Source organism: Monopterus albus, unplaced genomic scaffold, assembly GCF_001952655.1.
Source record: "Monopterus albus unplaced genomic scaffold, M_albus_1.0 scaffold18.1, whole genome shotgun sequence".
NCBI classification, from domain to species: Eukaryota; Metazoa; Chordata; class Actinopteri; order Synbranchiformes; family Synbranchidae; genus Monopterus; species Monopterus albus.
This window is the reverse complement of record NW_018127898.1, coordinates 7,241,688-7,254,846: the sequence shown is the minus strand read 5'-3', so window position 1 is coordinate 7,254,846 and position 13,159 is coordinate 7,241,688. Positions and strand designations below refer to the sequence as shown.

Below are 13,159 nucleotides of genomic sequence, written 5' to 3'. Positions count from 1 at the left end.
GCTGACAACGCTTTGCTATCTTCTTGTAGCCTTCTCCTGCATTGTGGGCATCAATAACTTTCATTTTCAGGGTCTTACACAGCTGCTTAGAGGAACCCATGGTTGCTGGGTGTCCACAAGTGTGTGCACAAGGTTTGAAGAGTCAAAGTATTTGTACAGCTTTGAAATTGGCATTTACCAATGACAGCTGTTGCTGTGCATCAGATCTAACGAGCTGATTAAGGTCTGATACCTTGTGAGAGACTTTGAGACTCTGGAACTCTTAGGGTGCCCAAACTTTTGCACCATGCCATAATAATGTTTTTATTTTTTATTTTTGTTCAATTTATGGCATAAGAAGTAACTATGCATCACTGTTTGCTGAAAATATTGTGCATTTTTTCCATTTCCAAGAGAAACTGTGTTAACATCTGTTCAAATAAAAAATCACCAAAATCTGTTATTTATCAAGGGGTGCCTAAACTTTTGCATAAGACTGTAAACCTACCATTGAAATTGTAGACTGATCATTTCTTTGTTAGTGGGCAAACTTACAAAATCAGCTGGGGTTCAAATAATTTTTTCCCTGACTGTATATGATTACTCAAAACAACATGGGGGAGATGTGACATCTTACAAAGTGACCCGTCCTCTGCAGGATCTACCAGAACTGATGTCAAGTCCACATGTAAAACGAAAATGTATTTGTGACTCCCACCATAATGACACTTACTTGACAACCAGAATTAGATAAAAGTGATCTTATTGCCTCAAGTGGACGAACTAAGATTTAAATGAGCAAGATCCTGGTTGTTATAAATTTCTGGTGAAAAGTGACAGTTTGAAATACCAAGCAAATAAACTTCAGCTTACTCAGCTTTAGGTGATTCCCTGATTCAAGAAGCAGACACAAAAGAAAAAGCATAGTGCAAGACTACAAACAACAGAGGCCGTCTGTCTCATGCTGCAAATGTTCATAAATGGCTCGGAATGCAGTCTGCACCAGCTCAGCAAAGTTTAACTCCCAACAAAAGTGGTTTATATCGATCTAAAATTAACTCATTACACACGGCCCTATAGCTGAAGGACACAGCACCTGAGTCACCTTTGGGGAAACTCAGTCTAATTGAAGAAGACTACTGTGCTCCACACCCATGATAGGGGTTTGTGTGGTCCTAAATCTGCTTTAAAAAAAAAAAAAGACACATGAACACAGAGAGTTGGATTTTACAAATTCCACCAGAAATATGTTCATAAATTTCCACTGACAAATATAAACAGTTTTTCTCTCTCACTCTTTTTTGTGTAACATATTTTCTAGCATTGTTTAACTGAATTCTTGTTAACCTAACCAGTCGCCTAATGACAGACAGTGGCATATCCAAGAAAAAAAGACAAAAAAAAAAAACTTGTCCACAGCTTTGAAAGATTTAGAAACAGAAGTATGAATCAATTGTCCACTCTCTGCTTTCCCAATGCACACAGGGACTTTGGCTCCCATTTGGTTATTCAGCAGCAACAAAAAAAGTTTGCTTGTCGATTTGTAAACAAAAAATCTGTGCAAACCACTGACTGTATATAAAAGATGGACAAACACACTGTGACTTCACTGGTTTTCTAAAGAGTGGCCATATTGGTAGCACTGCACTCTGCCTGCTAGGTCTAATCCAAAAATGGGTAAACAGGTAGAGCGTGAGTGGAGCTTGTTAGCAGCTAGCAGCTAGCCACCTGTGGTGGGACCCTCCCGCCTGTCACTCAAAGTGGCCCCGCCCTCAGGTATGCATAACTTTTAGTCTCAATATAACTTAAACAAGTGAGTTATATATATAAAAATAAATAAACAGATAAAAATCAAACCCTGTACAGTTGTCCTAGAAAGGGAAACTAGCTACCGAGACCAAAACCGTCTTTTGCACCAGGCTTTGTAAAGTAGGGCATTTTAACATGGGAGTCTGTGGGGACTGACTCCCTTGGAGCCAGCCTCAAGTGTCCATTTGAGGAATTGCAGGTTGTGGCACTTCTGCATTGGCTTCATTTCTCAGCCTTGAAAGTTGCCGCTTGGTACAAACAGAGCCTACCACTGAGAGCAAGAGGCCAAAACCACAATTTAATTTACAGTCAGCTCCAAAAATAACTAGAATGAGAACACTTTCCCAGAGTGAGGGAAACAACATGGAATCTGCTCCATTGTTCAAAGCCACAGACAAAGTGTAAATGGCACCATTCCCAGAAGCAGTAAGCAGTCCAGGGGTTAGCATATCGTGGCCTTCATACAAGAGGACTGGACAATGCATTCACTAGAAGTAGGGCAATATGCAGTCTTGTGTCATTGCCCGGCCTTGGATTTCAAGCAAACTCAAATATCAATGTGGTTTCTGATTTCATCGATCAGATAAACCATACAGAGAGAGAAAAAAGGGTTTGTTTCTGTGGAGCGCAGAGTTTTGACCAAACTACAGCAGTTGAATCAGATGATCTAGTAATGGTTGAGATGCAACATTCTGCTTCAGTGTTACTGTGGCATTTCTGACAGACAGAAAGGGAGCCTTAAGAAGCTGAGCCAAATGAGGCTATTACCTTATTTGTCCATAAACCTGTTAGAGTGAGACAACAGACAAAACCAATGAGCCAGTTAAGCTCTCCTTTACCATTTAGTAAGGTAACCTCTAACCTGTGCCAACAACAGACTCCTTTGAGCTGCTGCTTGTAGTCATCCCATGTGGACCAGGGCTGGCTGAGTTCTCACACAGGGCCTGCCTGTTATCTAGGAAACCTTAGCACTGTGCTCACCAAGCACAGCAACAAATGCCAAGGTCCATCCTGGCCTGTATATATACAGAGCTGCTATTTCCTATTTAGAGACATCCTTTCTCCTCAGATACCGGCCTTAAAATAAGTCCCAGCAGAGGAAGCTCACCTAACTGCACAAGTGCAAAAACTATTAGCAACAATAAGAAACCACTGATGGTTTGCTCTCACTGAGACAAGCTGAGACCTGTACCTCAATATAATACGAGGAGTGGTCAGTCAAAAGCAGACTTCTATTTGATTATGTATAAAGTCTATTCAACATGGCTGCTAGGCAACCTGCTTATCTAAATATTGTAAAACCTGAGCAGGGACACCAACCAACTACTGAGTGCTTGGCAGCAGTTCCAGTGGCTGTGACTAACAAAGAGCGTAACTGTAACCCTGGCGTGTTGCGAGCTGTGGCCCTGCTTAGTGGAGCAAAGAAGGCAGCGTGTCTAACTCCTTCAGCAGTGCTGCAAAGACAAGAATGCACTGCAACAGAACTAATATCCGGGTTCCCTTCGTACTTCATCTTGCTTCTTAAATACTTTAGTCAGGATATATGGTTGGTCGTGGCTGGTGTCGGTAAAAGTTATGTGTTTATGTGTGTAAGGGTGGCTGTAGCTACATCACTTAAATAAATAATCAATCTGTTTGTTGATATTGCAGACATAAATCCCGTTTGATTGAGGTTAATTTGTCCCTTCCAGAAGCATCATTAGGACGATACAAAAGCATATGCTGTTTTTTTTTCCTGGAAGCCTCCAACAGAACCCAGTGTTTCTGTTGGAAACAAAGCTGGGACATGATGTATACGAGTCCTCTGTGCAGGACATGTGAGCGGGCTCCTACACTCCAACCAGAACAATCGGAGGGGGGTGCACGTTTTGGATTACACACACACACACAAAAAAAGGCCCTGCACCTGTCATACACACATTCTTTGGCCAATTTGTTTAACGCCTCCCATTCCTGTTGAGTCACCACAGTGAGAGGTCAGTAAAACCCACAGCACAATTGGTCTACGTGTGTGTGTTGCATCTAATTTAACAGCAAACAAACCAACAGAAGGACTGCTGAGTCTGTTGCAGAGTAATGGACTGGAGAGAGGCGACTTGGCATTCATCCTCCACAGGAAGCCTCATAAAGTTAATGCTGGGGGTTAGGACGCTGCCTACTTATCTGTTCTCTGACTTTAACAGTGATGTGCTTTGTTAACCAGACCCACAGGGCTGCACACTGCCTGTCTTGTTTACTCTTTTGCTCCTTGTCAGAATTTCTACAGATTTACTCATCATTCCCTGACATGTGAGCTATTCTTGGATGCTAAATGTTTTTATCTATGCATCGTGGCATTGTGTTGGCTTGCAGCCACAGGTTATGCATCATCTGTAAAGTCCCTGAAGAGTTCAGATGATCAAAAGGGTGTGAAAACAATGAGACCTTGAATGGATGACCACATATGTATCTGTTCTACAGCTGAGACTTTCTAAAGCCTACTTAGTTTGCCAATTTTCCTTTTCAGATAAAGTTTAAAAATAAGTTTCCTCTCTGTTTTGGCATTTCATGAAGTCATTTTCCAAAACAACAACACCTGTGTTGAACAACCTTGAGATTAAGAAGCAAACTCCATCTGTTCAAAACACGGACATTGAGATTTTCAACAGTTGCTGAAACAATTTAACTACTCCTGCTTTGCAATTTTAAAACATTAACCCATGTAGCCAATCACACAGCAGTGTTCCCACTGACACATAATTTGTTTGCTTTGTCAGATGATGGTCTCAGTCCAGGAATCACCATTAAGGGCTAGACATACTTTGCGCATACTCTCGTGTGTACACAGACACAGACAGGGGACATGTATTGGTTGTTTTCTGTTGGACTGAAATATTTGTGTTCATGTATGGTGGTCAAGGGTGTAAACGGTTTTATTTTCCCTACTTTAAGTACATCCTTTGTGAGATTTGCCATAAACTAAACAAAATTCAAAATGACCTAAATAAAAGCTTATATGTCAGGAGAGAGCCCTGGCTGGTACCCCTAAATAAAAGCAAAAGCAAATAGTCAAGCCCTCACAGCACACCTTTCAATTCAAACTTCAAATCGAAGGACTGCCTTCTGTCTAAGTAAGCCAACAGTTTCTAGTCTGCATGAACCCTCGTGGACCTGAAGATGACGAAAATTACATCACTCGCCCATAGCGGACATGCGGATGCCCAAAGCATGAATAGCCCCTTAGAATTTTGGCAGGCTGCATTTATGACTTTAAAATTTTTCACTTTCAATACAATGTCAGCCCTCTGACAATAGAAACATTCTGACATATAAATGAGACTGTGAAACAAAATAGGCAGTCATGGAAAAAAGGTGCAACTGACAGAAATGTGATTTTTGCATTTAACATGGATAGAAAACATTAAATGTGGACACATAATTGAAACTTATGATTATGCTGAATTAATGAATACATGGCAAACACAACATCTAAAGACCAAAAAGCAAACTAAAGCCTAAAACCAGAAAAAAAGATCCACACACTCCACTATAAGCTCCCGGCAAATTACCTGCAGGCTTTGACAATACCTGATGAAGATCTTTGCTAAAAGTTGCTTGGTAATGGAATTTGCTGGGAGCTTACAGTGCAGTGTACGGACCTTTTGCCTGGCTTATAACAGATTCATACATTTTCTCTCTACTACACCCCTCCTCCCCTTTTCCTCCCATCCCTCAGCAGCGGCTGTCAGTACCCATTCCTCACTCACCGTGTGCTGAGGTTGGTAAATGAGTCTGGGGGTCATCTTTCATGTATTGAGTGCTATGGTAAAAAAGTGCTACATAAGCGCAGTCCATTTACCATTTATTTATGTTGGTCTAGTAGAAAATTCACCATCAGATTTAATGACAAGGAAATGTCATCATCGTCCAGTTAAGATTGAGAGTAAATATATTTCCAGTGAACTCTTTTCATCTTGTCTAGTATTGCTTGAGAACAGTAGCCCTGAGTCACTAGATTGATGGCACAGGCCTAAAACCACAAGATTCAAAGAGTCTGGTTTATTCTGTGTGGTAGTATATATGCTAGGCCTATACAACTGTGAGCCACTTCTGGACGTGGAGTCTATTTTAAAGCCATTGTATTATGAAGCCTTCTGCACTATGCCACCATGTACTTTGTCATCACAAAGGTAAATAAATAACTATGGCGACTGTTTGTGAAAGACAATCACATAAACACACATCATCTGCTTGAGTAGTGAGAAAAATATTCCTTTTGTGCTGCAGTTGCCAACAGTTATTGCTATACATAAGTGTGAGAGCTCGCTTTGAATAGAAAAAACTCATGGTAACCTAGCTAACAAGAATGTCCTGTGATGACTCTCGTCCATATGCATTACAAAGCCTGTGAAATGCAGCCTATTCTGAAGCCTGTGATGATACAGAACAATGCAGGCTATTGTCAGATCAACAGGCAGACTTCATTCACCGAGAACTCTGTGTTGCCTCCACAAAGGGGGCTCCAGCCAATCGGACCCAGGCCGGGGAGGAGTTTGAGACAATGATACAAGGTTTGAGGTGACCTCCTTCAACAGCCGCCATAATCCAGAAGTAGAGACAGTTTGCTCTCGCCACCAGGCACTGGATTAGACCGGATCTCACAAGGTTGCACAGCACAGCCACCTTCAGCAAAACTGGTTTTTCATGGCCTAACTGCGTTTATTCCATGTAGCTGCCAAAATGTTCACCCCCACCGCAACAAACCGATTCTTTATGAGATATATATATATAGTGTCTACCTCACCACCAGTTCTGGGAGAACATTATTGTTGTGGAAGTCTTGAATGTTACTTCAGATACCCTCGCTGTAATCTGCCTACAGACTGACTGCACATAAACAGCTCTCTGTGATTTCTGTATGAAGGGTTTTGTCTTGTCCCGCCATCCTGTCTTCTCCCGCGTAAACTGCAGCTTTCAGCAGAAATGCTGGGGAACTTCCGGCCCCCTTGCAGCTCCGCTGAACAGTCACTGTCTGTGTGAGGCTCTGCTCACCAACAGGGTCAATAAATTCCCTTTTATAAGAGTAAGTGTAACCAAACACAAGACCCCGTCTTAGCTAAAATCCAGCCCTTTCTATTGAGGAAGAGCATGTGGGGACTTTTCAGATCAGACAAGACTGTGGACAAAAACTGTCTGAAAATTCAGGGTTTTACATGTTATAAGATGAGGATGTGTTTGACACAACCTTTCAAACAGAAATTAGATCTCTGTGATCTGCATGCTGTCAAAACAACATGTTCCAACAGTCTCTGACCTGTTTGCCTGGCCCCAGTAGCAGTTTGTAACTTCATTCTGAGTTAGAGTGCACCATCCCCCCGATTCCTCCCCCGCTGACATGACAAACGAGACCAGAAGTCTAATCCCAGAGCATAGTTACAGGGTGAGTAGGGGGTCAGTGGCTGGGAAAAGGGGTCCAGATTGTCCTCTAGAAGTGAAGGTGCATACGGCAAGACCTCCAGGATTAGAAATGCAGAGCAGCCTGGTGAAGATGTTAATACTCAGGGCTTTGTGGCACTGTGGCAGCTCACTACAGTTACACAGACTTGTTGTACTCTTTTAAAGCAGATGACACATTTATCCTTATGGTCAATCTGAACATAAAACCGGTCCACAAGCTACTATCCCCTGTAATGCTAGTGAGCAATGGTCAGCACTCTTAGTGTCAGGTTCAGCCTAATGCAGCCTTTAATCCCCACAGTGGGAAGGCTCAAAATATCTGTTAGTACAGGTACAGTAAAATGTGTTTGGGTAAATCACCTTAACCTCATGACAGTGTCACCCGGGCAGGCCACAGACAATCAAAGTGTGAGCAGAGGGTTACGAGCACTGATCCACAGCGATGTGAACAGGATCACAGTACAGACAACAGGAAAGAAGAGGGTGAAAGCTGGAAAATGTGATTTGGAGTTGTAAAATGTATTGTATTATTAGTCACAATCCATAACAAGCCACAAACACCTCCTCTCAACAGGCAAACAACCTTTATCATTGTCAAATCCTCTGCAAGTTGGACATCCTGTCTTGTCTTTGTCAAATTTTACAGGGACTTATCATGGGGGGGTTGCGCTCCTTTGTCTGTACACTGTTGTGAGCTAGCAGGGTAAACAGTGAGACAAACCCCTACTATAGCAGTTTGAACAGAAGTTTTAGGAGGCAGCAGACAGACCCTGTCTTGTCCCACCATCCTGTCTTTGCTAGACTGATAAAGGTGTTGCGATAAAGATGTTGAGCTGAACAGAGAAAGGGGGGGGTAACATGTCTGCTGAAACTAACACTACTCAGAAGCTGCCAACGAGCATCGGCTGGGAGGGACGGTGAAACTATTGCACCCAGGAAGTCAGGTTGGCGTGGCATGGCGTGCCAGACTAAGCTTCAGGCCATGTAAATGACATCAGACAGAGTGGCTTGCTTGTCACACACTGGCACAGTATGAACAGGAGGAATACTGAAACATCCAAGAGTCTCTTAACTTCAGATTCAGCCATTATGCCATCAAACCTTAACTGCATAATAACTTAATATACTATACAAAGCATAAAATGAAATGTGTATCGAAACATCTGAGGGGAAAATCTGAAAGGAACCAAAGCAGCTTATCCTATACATCTCAGTAGCTTTAAATAAACCTTGAGGGCAAAAACAAACCATCTGTCTGAAGAAACTTATGAAAGCTAAACATAGTTTTAATGCCTCTGCAGTCACAGCAGATGCTGCAGAATTTCATCCAACATGTGCAGATCAGAAGCTAGAGCTAAGATCCCCAGTTACCTTCCACCAGTAAAAATAGGAGCAACAGATGGGCTGCGGAATATTTCTCTTCCGTTTAAGTTACTAGTCTCTTAACCACACCACGGAGTTCAATCAGCTTAGCCAATATGTGGCTCATTTTAAGAAAAATCAAAAGAAGAGGCCGGTGACTCGAAGAAATCACGCTAAATCTCCCACACAGAATTGTGGCTAGCCAACTCAGTTCTGTTAGAAATATTAAGTGAAGGCAAAAGTTGATTCAAGTGTCAAACATCTCCCATAGTTTCCCAGGCTACGTGCTAGCAAGGTTGGTTATACCTGCCCAAGGTAAACCTGATATGTGCAGTTTATTAAACAGCAATAACGTTACACCAAACACAATTTGAATTTCACTTTTAAAAGAACTACTTAATTTTCTTAGTCATGTAGTTAGTCTACACAAACATCGCCTACCGTTGAGCCTACTGTAAAGTATGCTACTACAATATGAGTATGGATTGAGGCTTGACCACAGTCCACAACTTAAAGTTTGTATCGCTTTGGAATTAAAGTGAGAGTTAACTTACCTCGTCGCGGCCATTTTCTTCACATTGTAAACAAGACGTAAACAAAGGGGAAACTGTTTTGGCTTTTATCGAGATGAACGACGGTTTTCTGAGAGCACAGCGCGGTCCGAGTAGTGAATGCGGGACGTCCCTCCGGTGGTGAATCCGATACGGAGTCTCCGCCTCTGCACGTGAGTCATAGGTTGGGATGAGGGTCACCCAGTCTGCACTCCTTGACACCCCCACCTTCTGTCCCACCAACTAGCAGGCTGGAAACCGTAACGAAAACAGCATTTAGGATAGTGGCTCATTTGGCTGAACAAAGCAGGGTGATAAAATGTAAAGTGGTGTGACCAGAAACATCACGTACAGACATCACTGTCCTGAATGTCTGCCAACTTTTCCAGATAAACCAGTAGGGTCTGGGATACAAAAGTTATCCATCTTTATGTGTGATAACCACATAGACTTTTTGTTTTCGATGTTCAGGTGGCTGTTACAAAAACGGGGATTATTATAGTGTTTTTATTACTGTTTATTGTCCTTATTTGTACATGTGCTTATGAAATAGTTAGCTAAGACCAGATTTTAGCTTGAACTTTAGCACCGTGCTAAAATCACTTCTTGGAATGTAGCAGAGCAGTGCGGTTGCTAAGCGACACACCTGCACCAGAGAGAGCCTACTTTCTGATCATTGGCCTTAATGTTTGAATATCAAATCAGGAATGTGCTCATTTGCAATATATTCTCACCTGATTCGGGCTACACAAGAGAGGCAAGAACCTTACCTAACTCTCTTATAACTGCATATCCAACATTGCTACTGTGTGAGCTGTGGACAAGCAGACAGCGACACCTGCTGGATGGGAACACAAATACACCGCAGTGTGATTTCAGAATAAAATTCGAGTCACGTTTCTGGTTCAAACAGCTCTTTATTCACAATTACTATCAGCAATGAGGTCTAGGGAAATATTTGCTAAAAAAAAATCAAACAAGTTAACAAAAGCAGGTAGCTAAAATTCACATCAATACGTATTACACTGTTGTTGTTCCTCTGATATAGAGTAAACTATATATGCAATAAATGTACATTGATCATCTATTCACAGTGCTTTCCCATAGTAAATAAGGAAAAGACAACCATATAAACTGTGGGCAATGACATTTCTCAAGCTACATGTCTCCCTATAAGTTCATGTTGTCAACTGAGACAATGAGGTCTCCCTCCTCAGATTATAAAAAATATTTTAAACATATTAATTGAACAACATACATTCAAATACATACTGTACTGTACAGCAAGACTTTATTTCTGTATTGTTATTCTGTAGCACCATGTATAGCAAGCTGAACAAACTATTTGGATACAATGTGGTACTGACAATATGGCATTGCATTCACTAATGACACATTCTGCCAGGGTCCAATATTCTGGAGGTCTGGATTGTATCACTGTGAGACAGTGGCTAGTGTGGGCATGTTCAAAATGTGGATGTATAGAGACTGGATCAAGGCAGGCAAACGCTAGTCACCTCACAGTTCTGAGGAAGATGATGCTCTATGAAGGACATTCACCAGTGTTAAGATCAACTATAATACAAAAGATTATGGCAAAGAGTTTGTTAGTGTTGGTTATTTAAAAGTCCATATCGCTTCAATGTGCAGACATGTTGGCACAGAGAAAGAAAAGATGTCATTGTTATTCCAAGCACTAATGATTTAACACATGCCACAGAGACATCATGAGCACAGTTGACATGTGACTGATCAAGTTTCCACCCTGTCCAATATGACATTAAAGAAAGCTGATTAAAGCTGATATATATTATCTACAAGCAGTACTGTTAGACTGGATGGCTTGTGGACACCAAACTGTCCCACCTGATTCACAGCATTTTGTGCATGTTGACAGTCCTGTCAGCTGAGGGTAACAGAAGATGTACATGAGTATGATATGTATGTCAAGGTAGAATTAACAACTGGAGAGTTTTTGAGCTTCCCCTCAGTCTCTGTATCTCTTCTGCCTGGGTGAGGGCAATGAAGAACAACTCTCTCAAAAATTAAACCCAGATCAGAGAAGAGTGGTGTCTAAGGTTATGGTTCTTCGAAGTGCTGTCAAGGTCCTTGGGTTTGCCTGCACTCCCCCTTCTCCTTCCTTCACCGGAGGAGACGGCTATGGTTGTGGGATACAGGTGGTTAACCAACCCACCCTTCCCAAATCTGCCCTCTGTACAAGGAAAATAAATAGTGTGAGTTAAAGGTGCCACTTGAAGCATTCACTGGAAACCGTGGCTCCAGTTGTGGTCTGTTCCTACCAACACTGCGAGGAAAAGTCAGAAATGACAATAACAGGACTGAGGACACAAATAATGAGACAACTTCACATCTGCATTGCTTTACTGAATTTGACTTGAGTGGATGACTGAAAAAGGAGATGGTGCACCTTTGGCAATGCAGGAAAATGAGAGTTACTATAAGTAAAGGACGACAGGAGAGAGAGGAGAAAGCATGCTACTGGGTCATCTGACCAAGCTAAAAAAATATGGATAGAGTCATGGGAAGAGCTTGGTTGACTACAGAGGAACAGATGGGTTATGACAAACTCACAGCGATTTGGAGGAAGGCTTCTTCACTTTTGGCCTCTTTCGACGATGAACTGGTCTGAAGCATGCACAGCACGTAAACACGCGCAGGGCAAATGCACGTACATGGAGACAAACATACATATATATACACACAAAACACACACACAGATTCACACACATACATGCACACAGGCACACACACAAACACCCTCACACGCACAGCAGAGACAAGCAATTAGGCTTCATCACAAAAAAAGGGAATAGCAGAAGCTGGAAAGCAGGTTTGCATTTCGGCCCTCTGGCTTCTGCTTCTGGTTGCTAAAAAGGCTTTGATCACAAACAGTAAGGAACCATGGCAGTTTCAATTTCGGCATAACATCACTGTATTTTATTTCCTTGACTCCCCAAATGAGCAGAAGCATAACCAAAGACTCACAAGGGAGGCTGTAACCTCTGAGTTCATACTGTAACATGATTTCCATCTGCAGTGTTTGCAAAAGTAATCAGCTGTGCTGTAAGAGGACGAAGGAAATACCTGTATTCACTGAAGTAGTTTCGTTCCTTCCCTCCTGAAAGAAAGTGGAGCTAACATTAGTCTTAGCCTGACATTACTGAAGAAACTGTAATCAATCATGTTTTCTTTAGAGGTCTTTTACTCACCCTTCTCTGGGTTGCATTGCTTATGTCCCTTGCAGCCCCGTAAGTCCATGAGCTGCTGATGCACTGAATTCAGCGCATCACGGTCGAGGGTGCTGACAGAATTTATCAGCTACAGGAACAATAAAAACAAAAATGTCAGCAAAGGCTTTGGAAATTTTGAAAAACTCTGGATAACTCAGGAAAACCTGTACCCCTCTGTGCTCACATGAATGCACCATGAATCATGTTGTAGGATCATTTTATAGCTATCATTGGTAAGTTATTTATGTAGCTGTCATTATATGTGTGGCTGTACAAATGAAATACCTGGTATGGGTCAGTGTTCAGGTCAAAATATTCCAGGAAACCGGTAGCAAATTCACAAAACAGGAAGTTGTGTGTATCGTTGATGGTCCTGAGGCACCAGTAGGTATTGTTGTTGGCACTGGTGCATGCACAAAATGGACCCACTGAGGGAGAAGCGGAGGGACAGTGGGTGAGAAATGGAGGAATGAGCATGGGAAAGGAAAACAACAGTGTTCAAAAAATATTGTTTTCATTATATCTGCTTGGAAACATTTAAAAAATTCCAATGCAATATTTGTCAAATCAGCATCTACAACCATATGTCATTCCTCACTTGTCCAGAAGGGGGCAGTCTGCCAGTGATGGTTGTCATGGGTGAAGCAAGTGAGGCCAGGCATGCTGCAGGTGTCATTGTTCTGGAGCCGCTTGAGGAACTTACGTAGCTTCTTTCTGCGCTTCTGCTCCTTCTGCAGCCACTCACTTTTCTTGTTGGATGAAATTCTGATG

General features: G+C 42.1%; 2 protein-coding genes across 4 annotated transcripts in view; both read right to left on the bottom strand.

The window, feature by feature from the left end:
• arhgap46a (Rho GTPase activating protein 46a) overlaps positions 1-9,288 on the bottom strand; it is a 32,354-nt gene extending 23,066 nt beyond the window's left edge. Inside the window, 1 exon segment of the mRNA XM_020592540.1 lies at positions 9,141-9,288. Coding sequence (XP_020448196.1) covers positions 9,141-9,154 — 14 coding nt within the window. The 5' untranslated portion in view covers positions 9,155-9,288.
• A 746-nt stretch (positions 9,289-10,034) lies between these two features.
• sulf2a (sulfatase 2a) overlaps positions 10,035-13,159 on the bottom strand; it is a 33,249-nt gene continuing 30,124 nt past the window's right edge. For 2 of the 3 annotated variants that reach the window (XM_020592538.1, XM_020592537.1), the window contains exons 17-22: positions 12,987-13,153; positions 12,674-12,816; positions 12,368-12,476; positions 12,243-12,276; positions 11,730-11,783; positions 10,035-11,349 (exon numbers count right to left, since the gene is read on the bottom strand). In XM_020592538.1, coding sequence (XP_020448194.1) covers positions 11,319-11,349; positions 11,730-11,783; positions 12,243-12,276; positions 12,368-12,476; positions 12,674-12,816; positions 12,987-13,153 — 538 coding nt within the window. In that variant the 3' untranslated portion in view covers positions 10,035-11,318. The remainder of the gene's footprint in view (positions 11,350-11,729; positions 11,784-12,242; positions 12,277-12,367; positions 12,477-12,673; positions 12,817-12,986; positions 13,154-13,159) is intronic. The other variant, XM_020592539.1, reaches the window with a different exon arrangement.